The 26,191-nt window shown below is 38.0% G+C and overlaps 1 protein-coding gene across 2 annotated transcripts; it reads right to left on the bottom strand.

The window, feature by feature from the left end:
- Window positions 1-86: 86 nt before the first annotated feature.
- DDX27 (DEAD-box helicase 27) lies at window positions 87-25,218 on the bottom strand. Of its 2 annotated transcripts, XM_020984183.2 has the most exons (21): window positions 24,995-25,218; window positions 23,812-23,958; window positions 9,292-9,351; window positions 8,860-9,025; window positions 8,504-8,550; window positions 8,262-8,345; window positions 8,015-8,120; window positions 6,972-7,145; window positions 6,265-6,415; window positions 4,659-4,758; window positions 4,370-4,511; window positions 4,095-4,248; window positions 3,784-3,865; window positions 3,460-3,637; window positions 2,731-2,837; window positions 1,796-1,886; window positions 1,500-1,594; window positions 1,294-1,411; window positions 940-1,027; window positions 342-416; window positions 87-249 (listed from the first exon to the last, which is right to left on the bottom strand). In XM_020984183.2, the coding sequence occupies exons 1-21, from the start codon at window positions 25,085-25,087 to the stop codon at window positions 231-233; spliced, it is 2,277 nt and encodes a 758-aa protein (XP_020839842.1). In that variant the 5' UTR covers window positions 25,088-25,218; the 3' UTR covers window positions 87-230. The 2 variants fall into 2 exon arrangements, with proteins under 2 accessions (XP_020839842.1, XP_078005994.1); XM_078149868.1 differs by lacking the exon at window positions 23,812-23,958.
- Window positions 25,219-26,191: the final 973 nt, after the last annotated feature.

Raw genomic sequence — 26,191 nt, 5'->3', positions numbered from 1 at the left:
AAGGAGTGTAAAGAATGTTTTTATCTGGCATGGAAAGGTTACACAGCAAGAAGACTTTAGGATAAAGATGCTCAAGGAAACATCAGTTATTTGAAAATAAATGCAAACTATTGAGACTGTTTTAATAGAACTTTTTAAAGAGGATTTTTACAATCAAAAAGAACAATGGAATTACATTTCCCCTAGGGAAGGGCTTAATAAGCCTTAAATATTTCTTCAGGTAACTACTGCTACTTCCTCCTCTTGTACCTGTGGAAAGAAATCAGCAGAACTACGGTCATAATCTACTTACTTGAAGAGAGGCCAGGATTTTATTCAATCACCAAACTGACAGCTTTTACCTGGATTTAGATTTGAAGTTTCCTCCTCTCCTTGGGTGGAGTAATCCCATCTGTTTCCCTTCTTCAAAGGTGGGACTGTGATCAACATAGCAATCATGCAGGAAGTTAGGTTTTGGATAATTTTCTTATATCCCCACAACTGTTCCCAATACTCAAAAGAGCAACCTTCATCTTCTGACCAGAGACAGAACATGTCTTTTGGAGAAAGCTCTATCCAGGTAAGCTTCTCTCCTTAACTTGTCTATATAAACTTTACTTCTCATTTCTACATAAGAGTGAAGCCTAGAGATTAGCCCTAAAGTTCTAAACTTTTATCTACTTCTCCAAACTGTTACATGTGAGAAAACGTCAGCATTAAAGGAAGGATGACAATTCCAACCTGCTCGTCACATATGCCAGAAGTGGATTTACAGCAGGGACTCAAAAAACATGCTCACACTGTAAGTAAAGTTAAATTTAGGGTTCTACATGACTCCCAAGCTTTGGCAGCTGTCACTCTGCCCTACATTTTCATTAAATGTACCATCTTAATTGTAAGGCAATATACATATACTAAGTATACTTAATATGAGTAATTTTATATGATTTTAAATCCTACCCAGCTCGATATTGTTTCAAAGCCTTCTTGCTAGTGTTGGTAAGTTCCTCATCAAACACAGATTTCTTCACCTTCTTTTGTTTCCTGCCTATAAAGAGAAAGATTCAGTTATAAATTACCTTGAGGTAAACTTCAGCATGTTCTTCACTAGGTTCCTAAATGCCCTTAGCCCAAACTGATGTGATGGCATCCTGGTTGGACATCAGACAATGTTCCTGCCTGATTCACCAAGGACCAGAGGAAGAATGATTCCTATTCCAAGAAATAAATGGCCACTCTTACCTGATCATATTCACCCCTTCATAGGTTGTAGTAACACCCACCAAAGCCTGAAGTTACACAATGTTTGCCTACCTGGGGCTGGCTCCTCCTCAGGCATGGCTCGTGCTCTCTTGGCCCTGCGATTCCTCTTAGCCAATCGCTCAGCAAACATTTGTGACTTTAGAATCTCAAATTGAGACCTTTCTTCTGGCTGTAGAGGAGGGTGGAATGCAAATAAGTTTCTGAACAACAGTAACCCACCAAGCTCCCCAGATCTTGACATCCAGATTCCAACTCACTGTCATTTCCCCTTTTTTCTTGTAGTCTTTCATAAACTTCTTTCTTTTTTTCTTTCCCCTCAAAGCCAAGTCAAACTCTTGCAGGGCCTTTGCAACTAAGGAAAGAAAGAGGACACAAAATTCAAGGACTGTTTGCTAAGTAATGAAATTTCTATCTTAGTCAACAACCACAAAGTAAAAAACTCTGCTTCAAGAAAAGTTCCTGATTATCATTTACAGATTCTCATTATTCTCCCTTATGGAGAGAGTGACTAAGAACCTAAACTGTATCAGGAAAGCCTGATCACATGACTCACTTTTTTCCTTCTTCCTCTCCTCTTTACTCTGGAACCAGGTCCGCTCTGGCTCTTCATTCCCTTTCTCTAGGAGTCGTTTTGCTGTATTTATCTGTGAGAAAGACAAAAGTGAAACACAGAGCATGGCTGCCCAAAGCTGGTGAACCAACTGTCCACTAATAAGGACATTTGTTTTAGCACATCCATTATTCCACAGAACGCCATCAGTGAAGAGAGTCTGTCACCTAAGATGGCTTCTGATCCCAATGCAGATATCAAGCTTCCTAGCTGAAAGACCAAAACAGGACCAACAAAAATATGTTCCCTATCAAAGTAAAGGAGCTGATTGCTTAACTCCTCCCTACTTCTCTGTTTCTTCATCTGTAACATATTACCTATAGTATTGGGCACAACATGTGTATGTGTACATGTGTATATGTACATATATATATAGCATAAATACATATATATAGTATACACACACATATATACATACACATATACACACATACATACATACACACACACACACACACACACACATCTTTAAACATCTAAAATTAATGCACATACCACCTGCTGCCTATCTCATTTTGACATTTCCATCTGGATGCCCCATCAGCATCTCAAACTCTTTTGTCACAATATTATGTCACTTAAGTTCTGAGCCTCAGTTTCTTCATCAGTAAAATGAGAAAGATCCAACTCAGTGACAGTTTTGAGTTTCCTTCCAAATCAAAATCTGACAGTATTCATGTTTTTATTTTATTTTAATTATTTTATTCTGAACTTAATAAATAAACAAGCACTTCCATAACATAGTAAAACAGAAAAAATGATTGTACATGAAACTGCTAATCTATTATGTAAAACTTACTATTCCTTTTAAATATACAATAAAGTCATCATGTATCTTTAAAAAAAAAAAGGTAGAGGAGCCATTTCCTCCTGTTTACCTGGGCTTCTGAGTGCTGCATCTCCTTCTCTTCAGCCTCTAGCCTCAGGACTGCATACACATCTTTCTCCATCTTCTCAATCTTGTCTCGGAATTTTAGGATTACATCTAAGTGGGGTGAGAAGAACTAAAACTGCATATAACTGAAAAAGCAACAAACAAATCAGGGATGAAGAGTTTATAAGATGGCTAACAATGAGGCACAGAAGTGGCATAAAGGGCATCATTAAGGATATAACTAGAAAAAAGAGGTAGGCCATTCATCTAGTAAGAGTAAGGGATAGGTAGACAACCCAGAGTGATAGACCAGTATCTACAACATTCTAATAAAACAAAAAGACCTCCTAGGGAAGACAAAGACTTGCACAGGATGAGGAGGCATGGATGGTTTGTGATCTATATCAGTGAAGGATTACCCACAATGAAGAGCTCACAGATCCATGTAAGTAAACTTAAAAATGAAAAAGGAAAGCCTAAAAGGGATTTAAAGAAAAAGATAAGTCCAAGCCTCCCTCATTTCAATCAGAATGATAAATGGGAAATACAGTTTTTATCCTCAGAAATAGACATATCAAGAACAAAGAGTTGTTCAACTTCTACCTAACATAACTTTGTTGACAATTACAAACCAGAGAAACCAATTTTTTTGTCCCGACAGTCAAATTTCCTATTTCTTCCACAGCTGGAATAGAGGAAGAACTCCTGAAGGAAAGACATCCAGAGCACCTACCTTGAGGAAGGATCCTGGCCTTCACAGGTGCTTTGGCTGATTTCACAATCTCCTTCAACATCTTACGTTCCTCCTCTCCCACCAGAGAGACAGAGCGTCCAGCCCTGCCAGCACGTGCTGTTCGGCCTACCCGGTGCACATAATGTTTGATGGTGTTGGGCATTGTAAAGTTGATGACCTGAAAGAAAGAAATTTAGTAAAATAGAGACAAAGTCAGCTTTATGACTAAAAAGGATTGAGAAACAAAAAAAAAAACAAACCAGGCCTCTCAACCAGTAATAAAAGTTCATTCAGGAATATGTGAAAAGAGATTAGTTGTCTCACTGTTTTGACACCTTCGATGTCTAGTCCTCGAGCTGCCACATCTGTGGCCACCAGGATGTCAATCTGCTCATCCTTGAAGCGCCTTAAAATGAAGAATAGAAAGGATCAGAGTAAGCCAGCAAATGTTGAACAGGGAACACTAACTAGTGGACACCACAAAGTTAGAAGACCTTCATTTTTGCTTCTAATTCTGATACTGGTACTTTATATCTTAATGAGAAGGTTTGCCTTTCCCCAATTCCACCTCAGGAGGCTTATGTGAATTTTGTGAAGTCCCTTGGTCCATTTCCCAAGACACTCCATATCTTTACCTTAGGGCTTCCAGACGCTGTGTTTGAGAGAGATTCCCATGCAGCTCTCCCACCTGCAGCCCCATAAGCCCAAGAAGGATGTGCATACGATGAGCCTGCTTCTTGGTCTGGGTGAATAGCATCACGTGGTCTGTAAAAGTTCGTGTCAAAAGAGCTGAGGGGAACAGAGAAAAAGGTTATAAGCAAGAAACAGTCATAGTATCACACATGTCCCCAAGCTCAAAAACAGAAAGCAAGCTTCCCCTAAATCTTTCACGCTAGTTCCTCAGTCTCACCTGACACAATGGCTTCGCGGTCTCCTTCTCGATTAGGTCGGATTCGAATGAATTCCTGCCTTAGGAATGGAGCTACATCTGTGTTGCTGTTCACAAAGATCCGGACAGGATTCTTTAGTGAGACTGAGGCCAGATCTTTCACCTGCCAGGCATGGGAAAAAAATTTAGCTCATTTACAAAAGAAAGGGGGATCCCCTTGAGATAATTCTCATTCCCTTAACACTGGCACCAGATACTTCAGCATGTCAACCTGAGTTTACACATGCTGAGACAAACTAGAGAGGCCCACCTCATCTGTCATGGTGGCTGAGAAAAGCATGGTCTGGCGGTGATGGGAACACAACTGAATGATTTCTTTCATCTGTTCCTCAAAATACTCATCTAGCATCCTGGGAAAATAAGATTACCATGAGACAAGTACAAGTTTGGGCTCTCGAGCTCAAACAAAGAACTAAAAGCCCAAGACATGAGAGGAAAATGGGCAAAGGAAGACCCAAATACAAAGATCTAATATAAAAATACTTAAATAACATTCAAAGAGCAAGATACAAATAACAACAACCCCATAACTGATTTTTCTAATAAGGGTGTTATGACAGGGCATGCTTGTTTACTTTCCTTTACCAATATTTGGCTACGGAGGTACAAAAAAACAGTGGTAACCACAGAGGACAGAAGAGAAAGGATATTGTTTAAGAAATATGATTTGGAATAGGGGTAACAGATGGATCAAGAGGTAGACTGGTGGACAGACAAGTCTAACTGGAGAAGAGGATAGGAGTATAGTAATAGCTCACAATTACATAGGGTTTTAAGGTGTAATAAAGCACTTTACGTGCATCTTGGCTAGTACAAAATGTGTCAAAGTCTGAAAAGAGCAAGAAAACACTTATGGCTTTTGAAGTGATAGTGCCTAAATACTCTTCTTCAAAAATAGTTATCTAGAAAGCAGTCTGGAAGTAAAGCTGCAAAAGTTTACACAATCAGAGTCCACAACTGAAGCTAAACCCCAAGAAGGACAATACCAGAACACAAAAAAAAAACCCATCTATCTGCATAAAAATAATCTTAGCATTGCTATTTGTAATACCAAGAGACTGGAAACAATATCAGTTTCTGGTCATTATAGAAAAGCCAAGCAAATTATGGCATACAAACATAATGGAATTATTACTACAACGTATGAAAAATTCAAAGGCATATGGAAGACTTAAACAAAGTGATGTAAAACAGGAAAGAAAAAAAAGCAGAACCAGAAGCAACAAGTTAGTTGTGGTTTTTTTGGGGGGGAGGGGTGGCAGGGGTTTGGTCTGACCTGAGACTTCATTGGTATAAGGAATTCCCGCATTGAAACTCCCTTTACTGACACAGAGTAACATTTGTTCTGCCACTAAGATACATAAAAGATTTGCCTGGGGCACTGAGTAATAAAATGACTTGCCCATAGTCACAGCTGTGTCTCCTAACTCTGAAGCTGGCTCTCTAATCACTGCTATGCTACCTCATTAAAACAATAACAGCAAAAAATCAGCTTAATATGCACAGGGAAAGTGATCAAAAAGAATTGAAGACACAAACATGATATGAGTACTACTGCATTAACAACAATATATGTATCTCTTGGGGTTGAGTTAACAGTTAATAATTCAAGGTTCAGACACATCTACAATCATAACCCTTTTATTTTTGTTGGGTATCAAGTCTTAATGCTTGTTTTACTTCTTTCATAAACTCTAGTTCATATATTTGAAGATCTATACTTGTCAAAATAAAAATTATGTATTTCCCTAAAAGTGGGCACTATACCTTGGACACTAAGGAGAATACGAGCTATGGCTGTTGCTATCAGGTTCTTATAATCCCAAAGTCACCAGAATCCCAAGCTTTCTACTTACCTGTCAGCTTCATCCAAGATAAGTACTTCAATACTACTCAAATGGAAGGAAGGGCAATTGTGGAGATGGTCAATGAGCCTGCCAGGTGTAGCAATGAGGATATCTGGTCCAGCCCGAAGAGCTGCCTCCTGGGATTTCACATCCAAGCCACCTAAGGAAGAGGAGCCCAATGATGTCATTACCCTTTAGAATAGAAACAATATCTGAAGAGTGGAGCATCTAAGATGCTAAAGGGAAAGCTCATAAATACTTGACAATCTATAGGACAATTAATCGCTGGCAGGAGACCTGCTCTCTCACCTTTAATCCACCTCGATTATCAACTAATCATGACAAAATGTAAAAATTAAGAGACAGTATAGACAACAACGGCAATACCTTCTAGAATAATTAATAAAGCTGCACCACAGTTAGTATTAGTGGTATTTGGAGTCTGAGGTGGGGTGGAATTTAAAGAAGTCCGAACCCTGGGAAATGATGGATATGTTCTGTAGCTAGAAAGTCAATAGCATTCTTTCCTTAATAGTGGTGGTAAAAGCATAAGAATAAAAGGAAATAGAATTTCTTTGGAAGAAAAAGAACCACATCTTTTTTTGCACTTTTACTAAAGGTCCCACCATAAAGTGAGTTTCTCTTCACTAACAAAGACAGAGAATTACTCCAGAATTTAAGTGATTTTAATGTTTAGATTTTAACGGGCAACTTACCCACTGCAAGGCAGGTGGTAACAGTGCTGAACTGGGCCAGCTGCTTGGTGACAGAGTGTACCTGAATGCCCAATTCTCGGGTGGGAACTAGCACAAGTACACGGGTTATGGGAGCTTGTCGAGGTTTGTAGATAAGACGCTCCAAGACAGGAAGGGCAAAAGCAGCTGTTTTACCTGAGGAGAAAGATGATAACGGGAAGTAAAGAGAGGGTTGTACAGCAGCATAGGCTTACTCAGAGCATATGCTGGTCCTATCTGATAAAGGGATAGGGCATCAACTCTTGATGGCTCACGACAACGAGAAAAGAAAGACCTGGATAATACAAAATAACCTAAGATAATTAATACTTGGCCCCAAAACACAGTTAGAAACATACCTTCTTTCTCAAATATGTCCCTTATATCATGGATTCAATGGCCTTCTCAGTTTAGCACCACTGGAAACCAGCTGGTTGCAATTAACAGAAAGACTGAAGAAGGTAATGCATAAAGTACTGCTAATCAAGAACTGACTACAGTACATAAAACCATAGAGGCTCACATAAACATGGTCCTTGGCTCGCAAACTTGACTCGTATGAAATCTGAATATAACACAATCAATAACGCTATAACAGCAAGAATAAAAATAGACTGACATTTACACAGCACTTTACAGTTTGCCAAACACTTTACATACATTATTTCACTTCACAACAATCCTATGAAATAAATGCTATTACTATCCCCATTTTTTAAATGAGGACATTCAGAAGTAGTTATGCTTAAAATTAAACAGCTGTATTTGAACAAAAACAATGTTTTTAAATTTTTATATAAATATTTCAGGGTCTTTTTTCCTTTCAAAGAGATGTCACTGTAGAGATATGGCCTACATTCAGATGAATATGCTGTGTACTTAAGAATTTTATACTTAAAATCAATACTGATGGCAACCACGAAAAAGGTTTAAACATGGCTATCAAATCACCTATGTCAAATGAGACTTCCAGTTTTCATACTAAGACAACATCACTCAATCCACTTTTTCCTCAAATCTCTTACCTGTCCCAGTGGCTGCACAAGCACAGATGTCCTTTCCTAACAGACCCACAGGTATGCAGGCCTTCTGGATGGGGGTAGGTTGCTTGAAACCCATGGCTGTAATTGCCTGAGGAGATATAACTAAGTTAGACTCAGGGGAATGAATACTCCTATTTCCATAAACTACATATTAAGAAAACAAATACTTATGCCCAACTCGAAGCCAACCCCTCTACTCATGCTTACAGAATGCAAAACAGCCTTATACCTTCAAGAGAGGTCGAGACAGATTCATGTCCTGGAATGTGAGGTTTTCATCATACTGAGATGCATCTTCAAAAAAATTCGTTTCCTACAAAGACAAAACAGAAGGCTATCTGAAGTAAGCAACCAGTAAGAAAGGCCTTATTTTCATAAGAGTGACAATATATAAGCCAGATAACCCCTTCGTGATCAAAAAGTCTTCTAGGAATTGGACAGAACATCACGATTTCCTAAAGCCATGATCACCTTCTCTCCTTTCTTCTGCTTCTTCGTTTTCTTCACTTTCAGCGTATCTATGGAGGGAGGACAATAATGATTATGTGGGATAGGAACTATTTGCTGTTCGTCCCTGCGCACTAAGACTTGGGATGGAATTCAAGAGCTTCTTACCCAAACTGAGTCTCAGTCACACAAAGAAAGTATCTCATAGATGGGTTTAATAACAGAAGACACAAGGTTCCATGAAAAGCACTGGATGCAGAGCAGAAAGCAGGATCCCAAAGAAAACATCTTAATACAATAAGGAGCCAACCACGAAAGAAAGTCCCCTATGAAACAGGCCTCCCCTTTTCAATTCACTTTTAGTTCTGTGCTCCACTGACCTGCTTTGGTGAGGATATTTTCATCGGCTGATGAATACTCTGATTCTGATTCCTCCTCTTTTGCCTCTTCTTCATGTTCTCCTTCAGAGTCATCTTGGTTTTCCTTCCCAGAACCCTCATTTCCTTCCTTCTCATCTACTGTCTTCCCAGATTTGGCTTCTTTTTCCTGAGAAAGGAATCAAAACCTTGTAGTCATAGGAAAATCTAGAGCTGGATGAAAATAGACATTTAGGTCAATTGTCTTATTAGTTACATGTGGGTCCTAAATAAATAATAATACACATTAGAAGAAACCCTTTCTTTGCCCCAACCTACACACAAAAACCCCCACACTAAAGCATTAAAGGAAAACTGAGGGATTCTGGGTAGAGGGCAAAGTTGAGATTTGGTTAACTATGGGGGAAAAAAAATTACACTGTCCTTCTTTCTCACCTCATTCTTCCGTTTTTTTCGGACTTTCTCAATCTTGTCATCTAGTGTTGTGGCTGCTCTCTACCAAAAAAAGAAAATTGAAGGAAAATGTCTTGTTTGAGACAGAATTGTGATTTATGTAAATACAATTATAAAACACTCTTTAAAGAAATAATGACAAATATTTTAAAGAATATTAATTGTTCATCACTGGTAAGCATGAATACAAAAAAAAAGATAATATATCATTAAAAAGATATATATGGGGGCAGCTAGGTGGTACAGTAGATAGAGCTCTAGCCTTGGAGTCAGGAGGAACTGAGTTCAAATCCAGCCTCAGACACATGACACTATGTGTGACCCTGGGCAAGTCACTTAACCCCAATTGACTCATTAAAAAGAAAAAAAGATATGTACATATTTTTAAAAAGTATACAAATTAAAGATCATATGCCAATCAAACTACCAAGGAAGTATTTTACAGAGGAAGAAAAAAAAAAACAGTCATTTGAAGAAGCAAAAGGTCTAGAATTTCAAGGGAAATGTGAGGAAAAAAGGAATGAAGGGGGATTAGTACTTCCAGATAACCTATTATAAAACAAGAATCATCAAACTATCTGATACTATCCAAAAAATAGATAGTGGAACAGACTCGATAAGCAAGAACCAAAAACAACTAAACTCAATAACCAAGTGTTTCATAAACCAAGAACATAAGACAGCTGGGGAAGAAAGTCCTTTCTGAAAGAAAAGCAAGGAAGCAGTTTAGCAGAAATTAGATTAGAAATTAACCAATATCTCACATCATATACTACAATGAATACAAATGGATATGAGACACTAATATAAAAGATCACACTTAAAAAAATTAGAAGAAAATGAGATCAGGTACCTTTTACAACTATGGCTAGGGAGAATTTTCAGACAAAGAATACAGGCTATTACAAAACATAAAATAGACTATTCTGATTTCACGACATTGGAAAGGTTTTGCATGAACAATATCAATGCAACTAAGAAGGGCAACTGTCAAATACGAACAAGTCTTTGCATCAAATAAATATAAGGATCTGACAGCAAATACACAGAGAGAATTAATGCGGAAACATGCAATTCACCAATGGTAAAGTAACAGATATTTTTCAAATGGTTCTCAAAAGTATCGCAAATTATTAATAACTATATGAAAGACTATTCTAAATCACTAACAGTAAGAATAATGAAATCCAAACAACTCTATGGTTTTATCTCATACCCAACAAACTGACAAGCATGAAAAAAGATGGAAACAGTCCATGTTGAGGATATGTGAGAAGATAAGTACACAAATACACTGCAGATTAAGCTCTGAATCAACCCAACCATTTTGAAAAGCTGTTTTTAATTATGCTACAGTAACTAAAATATTTATTTGCCCCAAAGATCTCACTGCTATGCAAGTACCCCAAAGAAGTGAAGGAAAAAAAAAAGGAAATGTCTTATTCATTCATTCATTTATTTATTCATTCATTCCTTTTCTTTTTAGCCAACACCTTTCATGGCAGCAAAGAATTAGTAACAAATCAAGTTCCCAAAATTTGGGAAATGAGTAAACAATCCATGGCACACAAAAGTAATGGATTAATATTGTCATAAGAAACAACAAACAGGAAGAATTCGTAAAAGTATGGGATAGCTTTTACTATGTGATGCAGAATAAAGTAAATACAATCAGTAAAACAAAATATGAAACATGAAAATAATATAAATGGAAAGCAAAAAAAAAGAAAACTAATGTTATTTAATTACGACTTTGGAATCCAATAAGGACTTGGTCCTAGAGAGCAAATAAGAAAATGCACTTCCCTCCCATCACAGAAGAGGTAAAAGAACAGAGGGAAAGAATATTACAGGGGCAGCTAGGTGGCGCAGTGGATAGAGCACCGGCCCTGGATTCAGGAGGACCTGAGTTCAAATGTGACCTCAGACACATAACACTTACTAGCTGTGTGACTCTGGGCAAGTCACTTAACCCCACTGCCTAGCCAAAAAAAAAAAAAGAATATTATAATACACTGTAGTCACTGTATTCAATGGTTTTGACTTTTTTCCCTTTTCAATTTTTGCTAAAAACAATGGCTCTTATATAATATAATGCCACTGTTAAGAAATGATTAAATGCAGTTTCAAAGAAACCTGGAAGACCTATACGAACTAATGTAAACTGAAATGAGCAGAACCAGGATAATAAATAATACAATAACAACATTATAAAGAAAAATAATTTTGAAAGATTTTAGAACTCTATTTAATGGAATAATGTTCTACAGAACTGATGACGAAGCATGCTACCCACTTCCTGACAAAGTGCAAAAATATAACTCCATGGGAGGCACTAAGATGAAAGATAAGACATCTATTTTCAGACATAGCCAATATGAGGATTTTTTTTTATTTTTAGTTTTCAACATTCACTTCCATGAGCTTTTGAGTTTTAAATTTTCTCCCCCTTCTTCCCCACCTCCCTCCCCAAGATGGCACACAATCTGATATAGGCCCTACATATACATTCCTATTAAACATTAGTCATGTTGTAAAGAAGAATTAGAACCAATAGGAGAAACCACCAGAAAGAGGAAACAGAACAAAACAAAACAAAAGAGCAAATGGTATGTTTCAATCTGCATTCAAACTCTATAGTTCTTTATTTGGATGTGGATAGCATTTTCCATCATGAGACTTTTGGATATGTCTTAGATCCTTGCATTGCTGAGAAGGGCTATGTCTATCAAAGTTAGTCATCAGACATTGTGGCTATTACTGTGTATGATGTTCTCCTGGTTCTGCTCACTTTACTTGGCATCAGTCCATACGAGTCTTTCCAGGTTTTTCTGAAGTCCACTTGCTCATCATTTCTTATAGCACAATAGTATTCCATTACATTCATAAAGCACAACTTGTTCAGCCATTCCCCAACTGATAGGCATCTCCTCAATTTCCAATTCTTTGCCACCACAGAAAGAGCTGCTATAAATATTTTTGTATATGTGGGTCTTTTCCCCATTTTTATGATCTAATGAGAATTTCTTTGCTTTAACTATGTATATTTGTTACCAGGGCTTTTCTTTTTTCCTCTTAACGGGAAGATAAAGGAATGTCAGAGGACAAGAGGAAAGACATATCAAAGTCAAAAAAAGAAAAAGGAATAGGAAGAAAAGAATTACTGAGATTTTTTTTAATGCAGAAAAGAGAATAGAAAAGTCAGAAAGAGGCATAAAGCAGGGCAGCTTTGAAAGCTACAGGCTTAACTTACATATTTAAAAAGGAAAACAAGTTATATGTAAGAGATTTGCAGTTTCATTATAATCTGTTCCACTCTGTATATGGAAATGCCCACTTTATTTCTTCTTTGCTAAGGTTGGGATAAAATTTTTTAAAGAAACAAAACAAAGGGGAGAGAGGCAGATCCAAGTAGAGGAAGCACTCCAGCTAAACTCCAGCATGCCCCTCCAAACGTTAAAATAATGTCAAATTGAATTCAGGCGTAGTACAGTCAATAGGTCAGGGTGAGACATTCTGCTTAACCCAAGACAACTTAGTTCAGAAGGAGTAGTTCGTGACACTGACATGGGGAACTGGCTAGAAGCACAGTGCAGCAAGGCAGCAACACAACCTGTGGGCCTTGCAGAGACAGCAGCAGCAGTTTCAGCAGCTTCAGATGCTCTCACCACCCAGAGATGGCAAGGGGATTAGAAAACCAATCAGAAACAGATTATAGGAGTCTCCTATGTTTACACTAGGCTGGGGCACTGTTTGGCAACTTCACTGCCTATTAGCCAGTTCCCAGTCACAGTTCCAGGCCAGAAAGGAGCACTTATTCACAAGGGAGCAGAACCCCTACCTGGGTAATGACCAGAGTACAGACCAGGAGAACAGTGATCACGCCTCTTCTTAGTCACAGAACCTTGGAAGTACTGAAAATTAGACTCGTTGAACTAGCTGTGAAAACATCAAGCGGGGCAGCTAGGTGGCACAGTGGACAGAGGACTGGCCCTGGAGTTAGGAGGACCTGAGTTCAAATACAGCCTCAGATACATTATATAATATGACATAACTCGCTAGCTGTGTGACCCTAGCCAAGTCACTTAACCCCATTGACTAGCCAAAAAAAAAAAAAACAAACAAAAAACAAAACAAAAAAAGTCTGAAGCTTGGGGCAGTGACTCACCCCAACCTCCTACCTCTATTGAGCAGGGAAAAACTCTAACATAAAACTCAAAGTCAAGAAACAAGCTAGAAAAACAAGTAAACACCAAAAAAGAATGATTATAAAAACCTACTATAGTGACAAGGAATCTCAAGATACAAACTCCATGGCAGCTAGGTGGCACAATGGATAGAGCTCCAGACTTGGAGTCAGGAGGACCTGAGTTCAAATCCAACCTCTGACATTTGACACTGACTAGTTGTGTTACCCTGGGCAAGTCACTTAACCCCAGGTGACTCACCAAAAAGGGGGGAAAAAAAGGATAAAAACTCTAAAAACAATGAAATGAAAACATCTATAAGCAAAGCCTCAAAAAAAAAATACAGACTGGACACAAGCCCAAGAAGAATTCCTGGAAGAGCTAACAAGTAAGATATTTTTTTAAAGTAAAAAGATTTAAAAAACATATTAAAATGGTAGAGGAAAAATGGGAAAAGAAATAAGAAAATTATGAAGAGAATTAATAGCTAGGTAAAAAAGTATGAAGAACTCCTTAAAAAGTAGATTTGGCCAAATGGGAAAAGAGACACAACATTTCATTGAAGAAAATAATTCCTTAAAAATTAGAATTTGTCAAGTAGAAGCTAATGACTCCATGAGACATCAAGAAACTAAGTGAAAAGAATGAAAAAAATAAAAGAAAATGTAAAATATCTAAGAGAGCATGAAATAACTTATCTGTCAGATTTATGGATAAGGGAAGAATTTAGGACCAAAGAAGATATAGAGAACATTATAAAATGTAAAACAGATCATCTGATTATATAAAATTTAAGTTTTTGTACAAACAAAATCAATGCAACCAAAATCATAAGGAAAGAAGAAAACTGGGGGTAAATTTTGCAACAAATATCTCTGATAAAGGCCTCATTTCTCAAATATATAGAGATCTGAGTCAAATTTATAAAAATACAAGTCATTCCCCAATTGATAAATGGTCAAAGGATATGAACAGGCAGTTTTCAGACAAATCAAAGCTATCTACAGTCATATGAAAAAATACTCTAAATCATTATTGATTAGAGAAATACCATATTAAAACAATTCTGAGGTACTACCTCACACCTATCAGATTGGCTAATACGACAGAAAAGGAAAATGAAAAATGTTGGAGGGGATGTGGGAAAACTGGGACACTAATGCACTGTTGGTGGACGTATGAATTGATCCAACCATCGTGGAGAGTAATTTGGAACTATGCTCAAAGGGCCATAAAACTCTGCATACATCCTTTGATCCAGCAATAACCACTGCAAGGTCTATATAAAGTGAAAAGGACTATTTGTACAAAAATATTTACAGCAGCTCTTTTTGTAATGACTAAGAACTGGAAATCGATGGGATACCCATCAATTAGGGAATAGATAAAAAAAAGCTGTGGTATAGGATTCTAATAGAATATTACTATGCTATAAAAAAATGACAAGCAGGATGATTTCAGAAAAATCTAGAAAGACTTACACATACTGATGCATAGTGAAGTGAACGGAACCAGGAGAACACCATACACAGTAACACAACATTGTTTGATGAAGAACTGTGAATGACTGCTATTCTCAGCAATACAATCCCAAAGGACTACTCTACCTCCAGAGAAAGAACTGATATTGTTTGAATATAGACTAAATCATGCTATTTTTCACTTTCTTTCTTTCACTCTTTTTCTTTTATGCATCTTCTTGTATAAAATGACTAATATGGAAATGTTTTACATGATTATATATCTATAACCTCTATCTGATTGCTTATAATCTCAGGGAGGGGGAAGGGGAGGAAGGTGAAAGGGATAAAATTTGGAACTCAAAACTTTAAATAAAAATATTTTTTAAAATGTGAAATATCTCATGGAAAACTGACCTAGAAAACAGATCCAGGGGAGATAATTTAAGAATTATTGGACTACTTGAAATCCATGATTTAAAAAAGAACATAAACATCCTATTTCAATAAACTATAAAGGAAAAGTACCCTTATATCTTAGCACCAGAGGGCAAACCCGAAACTGAAAGAATCCACTGACAACCTTCTGAAAGAGATCCCAAAATGAAAACTCCCAGGAATAATACAGCCAAATCCCAGAGCTCCCAAGTCAAGGAAAAAATATTGTAAGCAGCCAGAAAGAAACAATTCAAATATCATAGAACCACAGTCAGGATCATGCAAGATTTAACAGCTACCACAATGAGCAGAGGATTTAGAATATGACATTCCAGGAGGCAAAGTAATGAGAATTACAACCAAGAATAAACCACCTAGCAAAACTGAGTATAATCCTTCAGAGGAAAAAAATTAACATGTAATGAAATAGGGAACTTTCAGAGAAAAACTGACATTCAAACACAAAACTCAAGAGAAGCATTAAAAAAAACACGAAAGAGAAATCATAAAGGGACTTAACGGTCAAACTGTTTCCTTCCTATATGGGAAGAAAATACATGTAACTCCTAAAAATGTTATCATTAGGGCAGATAGGCGTCTACATAAACAGAAGACACATCTGCAACTCAATTATGTTCAGATAATCTCAAAAAAAAAATGAAGGGGCAAGAAAGAGGAATACACTTCAAGAAGGAGAAGGGAGAGGAAGAATGGGGGAAATTACCTTACATAAAAGGAAAAGTTTTTATAGCAGAGGGGAAAATGAATCTCACTCTCATCTGAACTGGTATCCCAAATAAACTTAATAAAGGTAGACTGAGGTGCATACTCAGAGCAAAATCAGTTTTTTAACAGTGACACATATAACTGTTAACAAAACGGGTCAGACTGCCCACCTCAGTAAAGACAGTGACCAATGAGGAATGGACTCTCTTTACCGATGCACAAGAAGGGGGTCTTGGTAGTGGTGGAATATTATGACTAGCTAGATGAAGAAAAATGGGATGGCATTCCAGTGAGGCTAATCACACCCCTCTCTGACAATTAAGGAATGTCAACTGATTTATGGAACCCATCTGCATCTTGTAATCTTTGCTAGGAGATCAAAACTACCAGACTTCTGTCTCCTGGGAAGAGAAATAAGTTCCCTTAATTTCACAAGGACAGGCAAGAACAGATGACATATCTTTTGTGGATAATACCAAGTTAAATTGTAGGGCTTAAGGATAACAAACAGATGTCTTAGAAGTATCCCAGGGGCTACCAGTATGAGACATAACAACTTTTCTTTTAATTACACCTTTAAATTAACTCAGGGGGAGCAGCTAGGTGGCGCAGTGAATATAGCACCAGCCCTGGATTCAGAAGCACCTGAGTTCAAATCTGGCCTCAGACATATAACACTTATTAGCTGTGTGACCCTGGGCAAGTCACGTAACCCCATTGCCTAGCCAAAAAGAAAAAAAAATTAACTCAGAGGGAAAGCCAAATTCCTAAGCTCAACTCAAGGACACAGCAAGGTGGCTTCAGGCAGATGCAGACTCAATTATAAAATTAATACAGTATAAAAACAATTACATTGTAGAATCAATACAGCAGAAACTCAAGGTAATATTAATTTTGATCTTTTCACTGGTTGAAAGAGGAAAGAACACAAACATTCACATAAATACACACATACTCAGCTGCTACAGAAATCAATCTTACCCAACAAGGAAGTGGGAGGGGAAGGGGCAAAGAAAAAGGAAAGTATAGCTAAAAACACTTTTGAGGAGAAGGAAGGAGGGTAAGGGGGAGCGGGGGAGACGGGGAGAGAGAGAGACAGAGAGAGAAAGAGAGAAGGATAAACAAAAGAAAATAAGATGAAGGAAAATACAGTTAGTAAATATAACTGTGACTGTGAATAGGATGTATTCACCCATAAAATGAAAGCAGATACAAGAATTAGAAACTAGAAATCAGAAATATACTGCTTGCAAGAAACACTTGAAAGACAAAGATACACACAGAGTTTTTAAAAAAGGGGGGGGGAACTAGGTGGCGCAGTGGATAGAGCACTGGCCCTGGATTCAGGAGGACCTGAGTTCAAATCCGGCCTCAGACACACAACACTTACTAGCTGTGTGACCCTGGGCAAGTCACTTAACCCCACTGCCTAACCAAAAAAAAAAAGACAGAGACAGACAGACAGAAGAGAGAGAGAGAGACTGGAGCAGACTCTATGATGCTTCAGTGGAAGTAAAAAAAAAAAAGGACAGGGGTAGCAAACATGATATCAGACAAAGGAAAAGCAAAAATAGACCTAATTCAAAGAGATAATCAATAAAACTACATTTTGCTAAATACTACCATGGACAATAAAGTAATACAAATATTCAACCAAAAGGCATAGTATCCAAATTATTTGGTTTTTTTATTTAATATTTTTCCCAAATTACATGTAAAAACTATTTTGACATTTTTTTAAAATTTTGAGCTCCAAATTCTTCACCTCTCTCTTTCCCTCCCACCCCCCTCATTGAGAAGGCAAGCAATTTGATATAGGTTATGCATCTAAAGTCATGCAAAACATTTTTCCATATTAGTCATGTTATAAAAGAAAACACCCACCAAAAGAAAAATGGGTTAAAAAAGTAGGCTTCAATGTACAGGCAGACTCCATCAGTTCTTTCTCTGAAAATGGATGGCATTTTTCATCATAAGTCCTTTAGAACTGTCTTGGTTCATTGCATTGCTCAAAACAATTAAGTCATTCAAAGTCATTCATTTGATCATTATACAATATTGTTACTGTTATGTACAATATTCTCCTGGTTCTACTTATTTCACTTTGCACCAGTACATGTAAGACTTTCCAGCTTTTTCTGAGATTACCCTACTCATCATTTCTCATAGCACAATAATATTCCAACACAATCATATACCATAACTTGTTCAGCCATTCCCCAATTAATGAGCATCCCCTCAATTTCCAATTCTTTCCCACTACTAAAAGAGTTGCTATAATTTGTCTTTTTTTTTTTAAATCTCTTTGGGATACAGACCTAGTAGTATTGCTGAGTCAAAGGGTATATGCACAGTTTTATAGCCCTTTGGGCATAGTTCCAAAGTGCTCTCCAGAATGGCTTGGATCAGTTCACAACCCCACCAACACTGCTTCAGTGTCCCAATTTTTCCACATCCCCCCAACATATTTAATTTTCCTTTTCTGTCGTATTAGCCAATCTGATAGGCGGTACCTCAGAGTTTAGTCTGTATTTATCTAATGAATAGTGATTTAGAGTATTTTTTTCATATGACTATAGACAGCTTTGATCACTTTATTTGAAAACTACCTGTTCATATCCTCTGACCATTTATCAAATGGGGAATGAATTATATTCTTATAAATTTGACTCAGTTTTCTATATATGAGCAATGAGGCTTTTGCAGAGAAACTTGCTATAAACATGTTTTTAGTTATAATTATTAATTGTATTTCCCCTGTTTATCCTATTCTGTGTCTCCTTTCATCCTGTCCTCAAAAGTGTTTTGCTTCTGACCACCACCTCCCCAAATCCACCCTCCCTACTATCAACCCCAACCCCCTCTTCTTTTATCCCCTTCCTCTCCTACTTTCCAGTGGGGTAAGATAAATTTCAATACCCAACTAAATATGTATGTCACTTCCTCTTTGGCCAATTCTGAAGACAGTAAAGTTCACGTGCTCCTTCCCCAACTTCTCCCATCTTCCCCTCCTCTGTAAAGGCTCTTTCACAACTCTTTTATGTCAGATAACTTAGCTCATTCTAACTCTCCCTTTCTCCTTTTCCCAATGCATTCCTCTTTCTCTACTCTTAATTTTTTTTTAGATAACCCCATCTTGTTCAACTCACACCCATAACACTCTGTCTATGAATTGCCCCAATAATGAAAAAGTTCTTAGAAGTTACAAGTATCATCTTCTCATGTAGGAATGTAAACAGTTAATCTTACTGAATCTCTTGTAATTTCTCTCTCCTATTTACCTTTTTATACTTCTTTTGAGTCTTGTATTTGTAAGTCAAATTTTCTATTCAGCTCTGGTCTTTTCATGTGGAATACTTGAAAGTCCTCTATTTCACTGAATATCTATTTTTCCCCTGACGGATTACACTCAGTTTCTGCAGGGCAGGTGATTCTTGGTTGTAATCCTAGCTCCTCTGCTCTCTGGAATCATATTCCAGGCCCTCTGATCCTTTAACATGAAAGCTGCTAAATCTTTTGTGATCCTGTGGCTCAATGACATCTGAACTATTTTTTGTTTTTTCTGGCTGCCTCCAGTATTTTCTCCTTGAAGTTGTGAACTAATCCAATCATTCTGGAGAGCAATTTGGAACTATGCCCAAAAGGCTATAAAACTGTGCATACCCTTTGACTCAGCAAAACCACTTCTAGGGCTGTATCCCAAAGAGATCATGCAAATGGGAAAAGGATCCACAAGGACAAAAATATTTATAGCAGCTTTTTTTGTGGGGGTCAAGAACTGGAAGTTGAGGGGATGCCCATCAATTGGGGAATCGCTGAACAAGTTGTGATGGAATATTCTTTTTCCGTAAGAAATTATGAGCAGGACTTCAGAAAAACTTGGAAAAACTTAAATGAACTGATGCTGAGTGAAGTGAGCAGAACCAGGAGATCATCATACACAGTAACAGCCACAATGTGTGATGACTAATTTTGACAGACTTAGCTCTTCTCAGTAATGCAAGGATCTAAGACAACTCCAAAAGACTCATAATGGAAAATGCTGTCCACATCCAGAGAAAGAACTATGAAATCTGAAATCTGAATGCAGATTGAAGCATACTGTTCGCTCTCTTTTGCTGTTGTTGTTGTTTCTTCTTTCTCATAGTTTCTTCCATTGGTTCTAATTATTCTTTACAACATCCCTAACGTGAAAATACTTCTAATATGAATATGTATGTATAGCTTATATCAGATTGCCCACTGTCTTGGGGAGGGGGGAAGGGAGGGAGAGGGAGAAAATTTAGAACTCTTAATCTTATGGAAGTGAATGCTGAAAACTAAAAATAAATAAATTGATTTTCTCCTTGACCTGGGAGTTCCAGAAATGGACTATAATATTCCTAGGAGTTTTTATTTTGGGATCTTTTTTAAGAGGTGATCAGTGGAGTCTTTCAATTTCTATCTTACCCTCTGGTCCTAGAACATCAGGGTAGTTTTCCTTGATAATTTCTTGAAATATGACGTGTAGGCTCTTTTTTTGCTCATGGCTTTTCAGGCAGTCCAATAATTTTTAACTTATATCTCCTAGATCAATTTTCCAGGTCAGTTGTTTTTCCAATGAGATATTTCATATTTTCTTCTAGTTTTTCATTCTTTTGATTTTGTTTTATTGCATCTTGATGTCTCATGACAAGACATGAACTTTCACTTGCCCAATTCTAATTTTTAAGAAATTATTTTCTTCATTGAGCTTTTGTACCTCCTTTTCTATTGGTCCAATTCTATTTTTTAAGGCATTTTCTTTTTTCATTTGGCCAATTCTGCTTTTTAAAGCATTTCCTTCAGTGGATTTTTGTATCTCTTTTACCATTTGGCCATTTGACCTATTGTTAATGCATTATTTTCTTCAGTATTTTTTTATGCCTCCTTTACCAAGCTCTTAACTCCTTTTTCATGATCTTCTTGCATCACTGTCATTTCTTTTCCCAAATTTTTTTCTGCCTCTATTACTTGATTTTTAAAATCCTTTTTGAGCCCTTCCAGGAATTCTTTTTGGACCTGAGGCCAACTCACATTTAGCTTTGAGGCTCTGGATGTAGCAGTTTTGACTTTGTTGCCTTCTTCTGAGTTTGTTTTGATGTTCCCTGTCGCCATAGTAACTTTCTGTGGTCAGGATCTTTTTCAGTTGTTTCCTGATTTTTCTACCCTATTTCTTGACTTTTAAACTTTATATTAATCTTGATTCTGCTCGGGGGGGGGCAGAAGAAGGGTGGGGGAAGGCAGGCTGGGCACACTATCCAAGCTTCAAGTCTCTCATGCTGCCTTTTTCAGAGCTAGTTTCAGTTTTTTTGAAAGGGGAGAGGAGGCGCTGCTGGGGGAGAAGAAAGTTCTCAGTTCTTCCAAGGTGGTATGATCTAAGGACAGGTGTGTTTACTACTCTCCTGGCCTGTGCTCTGCTTTGTGAGAGCCTACAAGGATATATTCAGAAATGAATATGATATCAACAAAAATAAAAATTTTTTAAATATATTGTTTGTAACAAAGAAAGCAAGTGTTTCTTTCATATAAAGCAGCAATCATCAAAACTGCTTGGTACTGGCTAAGAAATAGGGAGGTGGATCAGTGCAATAGGTTAAATATACAAGACACAGTAGTCAATGACTATAGTAATCTATTATTTGATAAACCCAAAGACCCCAGCTTCTGGGATAAGAACCCACTCTTTGAAAAAAACTGCTGGGAAAACTGGAAAAGAGTATGGCAGAAACTAGGCATAGACCCAAATCTCACACCATATACCAAAATAAAGTCAAAATGGGTTCAGGACTTAGATATAAAGGCTGATACCATAAGTAAACTGGGAGAACAAGGAACAGTTTATGAAAAGCAAAATGGATAATTCTGATTACATTAAATTGAAAAGTTTCTGCACAAAGCCAATGTAACTAAGATTAGAAGGAAGGTAGAAAATCGGGAAAAAATTTTTACAAACCAGTCTCTCTGACAGAGGCCTCATTTCTAAAATATAGAGAATTAAGACAAATTTCTAAGAACACCAGCCATTCCCCAACTGATAAATGGTCAAAGGATATGAACAGACAGTTCTCAGATGAATTAAAGCCATCTACAGTCATATGAAAAAATGCTCTAAATCGTTATTGATCAGAGAAATGCAAATCAAAACAACTCTGAGGTACCACATCACACCTATCAGATTGGCCAACATGACAAAACAGGAAAATGATAAATGTTGGAAAGGATGTGGGAAAATTGGAACGCTAATACATTGTTGGTGGAGTTGTGAAATGATCCAACCATTTTGGAGAACAATTTGGAACTATGGCCAAAGGGCTACAAAAATGTGCATACCCTTTGATCCAGCAATAGCACTTCTAGGGCTATATCCCAAAGAGATCAAACAAATGGGAAAAGGACCCACATGTACAAAAATATTCATAGCAGCTCTTTTTGTGGTGGCAAAGAATTGGAAATTGAGAGGATGCCCATCAATTGGGGAATGGCTGAGCAAGTTGTGGTATATGAATATAATGGAATACTATTGTGCTATAAGAAATGATGAGCAGGCTGACTTCAGAAAAGCCTGGAAAGACTTGGATGGTCTGATACCGAGTGAAGTGAGCAGAACCAAGAGGACTTTGTACACAATAACAGCCACGTTATGCAATGACTAAGATTGTTACACTGAACTCTTCTCATCATTACGAGGATCTAAGACATCTCCAGAGGCCTCACGATGGAAAATGCTGTCCACATCCAAAGAAAGAACTATGGAAGTTGAATCGCTATCACTTATTTTTACCTTCTGTTGAGTTTTGTTTCATCTTTCTGATGGTTCCTCCTATTGGCTTTAATTTTTACTTACAACTTCACTAATGTGAAAATATGTTTAATGGGTATGTAAATGTAAAGCCTATATCAGATTGAGCACAGTCTTGGGGAGAGTGGGAGGGAGGAAGGGGGAGAAAAATTTTCAACCCAAAAGCATATGGAAGCGATTGTTGATAAATCAAAATAAATTAATAAAATTTTTTTAAAAAAAAGATTTCTTTCATGATTCAACAAAGAAATATCCAAAATTCACAGGACATATAAGAAATGAAAAATGTGATGGAATATAGAGAAGCACAGAAAGGCTTATATGAATTGATACAAACTGAAGTTAAGCAGAAACAGGAAAATAATATGCACAATATCTACATCAATGTAAACAGAAAGAACAACAATTTTAAAAAGCATTCAAAACTGAATACTGCAGAATCACAATGATCAAACTCGGTCCCAAAGAAGAGATAAGAGAAGGCAACTCTTCTCCATTGTTTCTTTGAAGAAGTAAGGTACTTTTGAGTGTGGAACACTGCATATAATATCAGACTTTTTTTGATATATTGGCTAGTTTCCCTGAAACTAGTTTTCTTCTTCTTTTTCCTTTGTTAATAGAGAATTGTTCTCTAGAGAAGGCAGGAGATTAAGGGAGAGGGATATATTAGTAAATATAGGTGAAATAAAACAAAAGCTACCAATAAAATTTTATTTTTAAAAATTCATGGTATAATTCCAAATGGAACTCATGGGTCTATTGGATACAGGAATAACAAATGGCAACTTAAGTAACTAATAATCTGGTCCTGCAACCCATTTTCTTGACCCCCAAATAAATTAGGACCCCATCTTATCATTTCAAAACTTACCTTCTTCTTGAGTTGACTCATAACATCAGCCATGGCCCAGCTCCCATCATATGCTCCCTCCTTCTCAGTAAAAACAAAGTCTGGATTGAAATCAACACTTCTATTCTTACGAAATGCCTGCTTTTTTCTGCCCAGCACAATGGGCTCCTGAAGAGAACAATGAGAAGTTGTAGCAGAGTTGGTGCCCAAAAGAGTTGCGATATAGGAAGAGGTGAAGATGGAAGCAATGTCATTCTCACTTGAAAGCTTTATTTTTTTCTTAAACAAATTTTTATATCTTTTTTGAGAATTGGGAAGAAATCTTATGAAATATATCTTTAGTAAATAAAATGTGAAAAAAGCCCTCCATAATTAGGTGAAAACTGTCTTTCAAGACTTGCTTCAAAGTACTTGCCTGCTTTACCTTTCCTCAAACTTCCCTATGTCACTGTCTTTGCTCACACGTTCCCAAGGTTGGAATGCCTTCCTATATCTACTATCTTCACCTGCTAAAATTCTTTCGCTGTTGTTTAGTTGTTTTGGTCACGAAGGCCTCTTCCTGATCCATTTGGGCTTTTCTTGGCAAAAATACTGGAATGGTTTGCCACTTCCTTCTCCAGCTCACTTAAAGGATGAGGAAACTGAGGTAAACAGGGTTAAGTGACTTGCCCAGTGTCACACGGCTAGAAAGTGTCTGAGGCTGGATTTGAACTCCAGGTCCGAAGATTTATCTGCTGCGCCACCCCAAATTCTACCCAACTTTCAAGACTCCGTTAATAAATCATTTCCTGTCACACTAATTACTCTAGATGAAAATGCCCTCTCCTTCCTCTGAACCTCCAAAGCAATGTGTACCTTTATTATGCACTCGTTCTGTCTACTAACTTTGTAACATAGGTATCACTACTTATCTCACATACAATGATGGACTGTACGTTAACTAACCGCATCGTCAGCTATTCTCTTTCCACCATGACCACCCCCACCTCAGGTAAACAGGGCCCTGTGTATTGAAACTGCAATACCAATGTTTGCACCAGTGCATTAACAAGCATTTGTTGAGCACTACCTAAGTGCCGGACGCTGCAAACAGTCCCTGCCCTCCGCACTTACTCAAGCCCAGTCCTTTCCTCGCTCCTAGCACTTTTTTCCACTGAGCCACGCTGCGTCTCTGAGAAGCAACCGACAACCGCCCCCCACCTACCTCTTCCTCCTCATCTCCGCTGTCGGACTCTGGTTCCTGGGGACCCTCATCGTCTTCCCCAATAGTCCCGATCAAGTCTAAACCCTGAAGCATGGTAGCGCCACAAACACTTCCCGTAGCACGAGTAGAGATCCTCCAGAACTTCAGTTTCAGTCACCATCCATTTCCTCCCTTTAGCCACCGTAATTTACGCATGCGCGGAAGTAAGGCTGGGAGGCGACGTGTGCTGAAGGTAAGGAGGTCGGGTGCGGAGATGGCAGAGGCTCTTTCTTACGCAAGTTACGTCCAGGCTTCCAACTCTGCGCAGACTCCACAGCGGCTTTCAACGCTTCCAACTGTGCGCAGGCGCCATAGCGGCATACGTTTCTGTGCTGCTACTCACAGCTCTCGTGCGCCTCTGCCTCAGCCAATACAGAGGTGGGGGAGGGGGTGGGGCTGCCTGGAAAATGTGTCTTGTAAAATGGGCCGATGACGTCTCTTGAGAGGGCGAGGGTTTGTGGATTGTCTTATAAATTTGTGAATTGTCATACCCTGTAGGGGCCCTAGAGATCATCCAGTCCTATGTCCTCATTCTAACAGATGCGAGAGGAGAACGAGAGAAAGGAGGACCTGGAGGAGGAAATGGGCCCTGGGCAGTCACTAAGCATTTATTAAAACCCTACTATGTGCCAGGCACTGTCCTAAGCGCTGGCCAGATAGGATAGGGTGTTCAGGGCCCTGAGGGAGTCAGGCAAGAAAGTAAAGTCTCAGAAATCCCCTCGAAGAAAGGAGAAAATTATGAGAAAAAAAATTTTCAGGGGGAAAGGGGGTCCCAATGGATGAATGGTTTGAGGATTACCCATCTCTTCCATTTGCCCCTTCAGTCTACTTGCATGGCCCCTGTCCTAATTCAGGCCCTCATCACTTCTTGCTGTAATATTTCATTAACTATGAATCGTTCCCCTTACTTCAAGCCCTTCCCCTCTAAAGGCGAGAGAATTAGTAACCAAAAAATTCATTGCCTAGCAGGGAACTTTACTGTGGTTGAGCCTTCCACTCTTAGCACAGTCCTTCATCCAGACCAGACCCAGAGCTTGATTTCCAGTCTTTGAGAAACAGGTCACCTCCAAGTCACAATGAAGCACAGAAAGCATAGAAGCCATAGGTGGCAGGTTGGCCACAAACAATATATGTCAACCTATGAGCTAAGCCCTGAGG

This window comes from Phascolarctos cinereus, unplaced genomic scaffold, assembly GCF_003287225.1.
Source record: "Phascolarctos cinereus isolate Bilbo 61053 unplaced genomic scaffold, phaCin_HiC Scaffold_2;HRSCAF=192, whole genome shotgun sequence".
NCBI classification, from domain to species: Eukaryota; Metazoa; Chordata; class Mammalia; order Diprotodontia; family Phascolarctidae; genus Phascolarctos; species Phascolarctos cinereus.
Note: the sequence above shows the minus strand (reverse complement) of the source record. Positions and strands in the feature narration are given on the sequence as shown.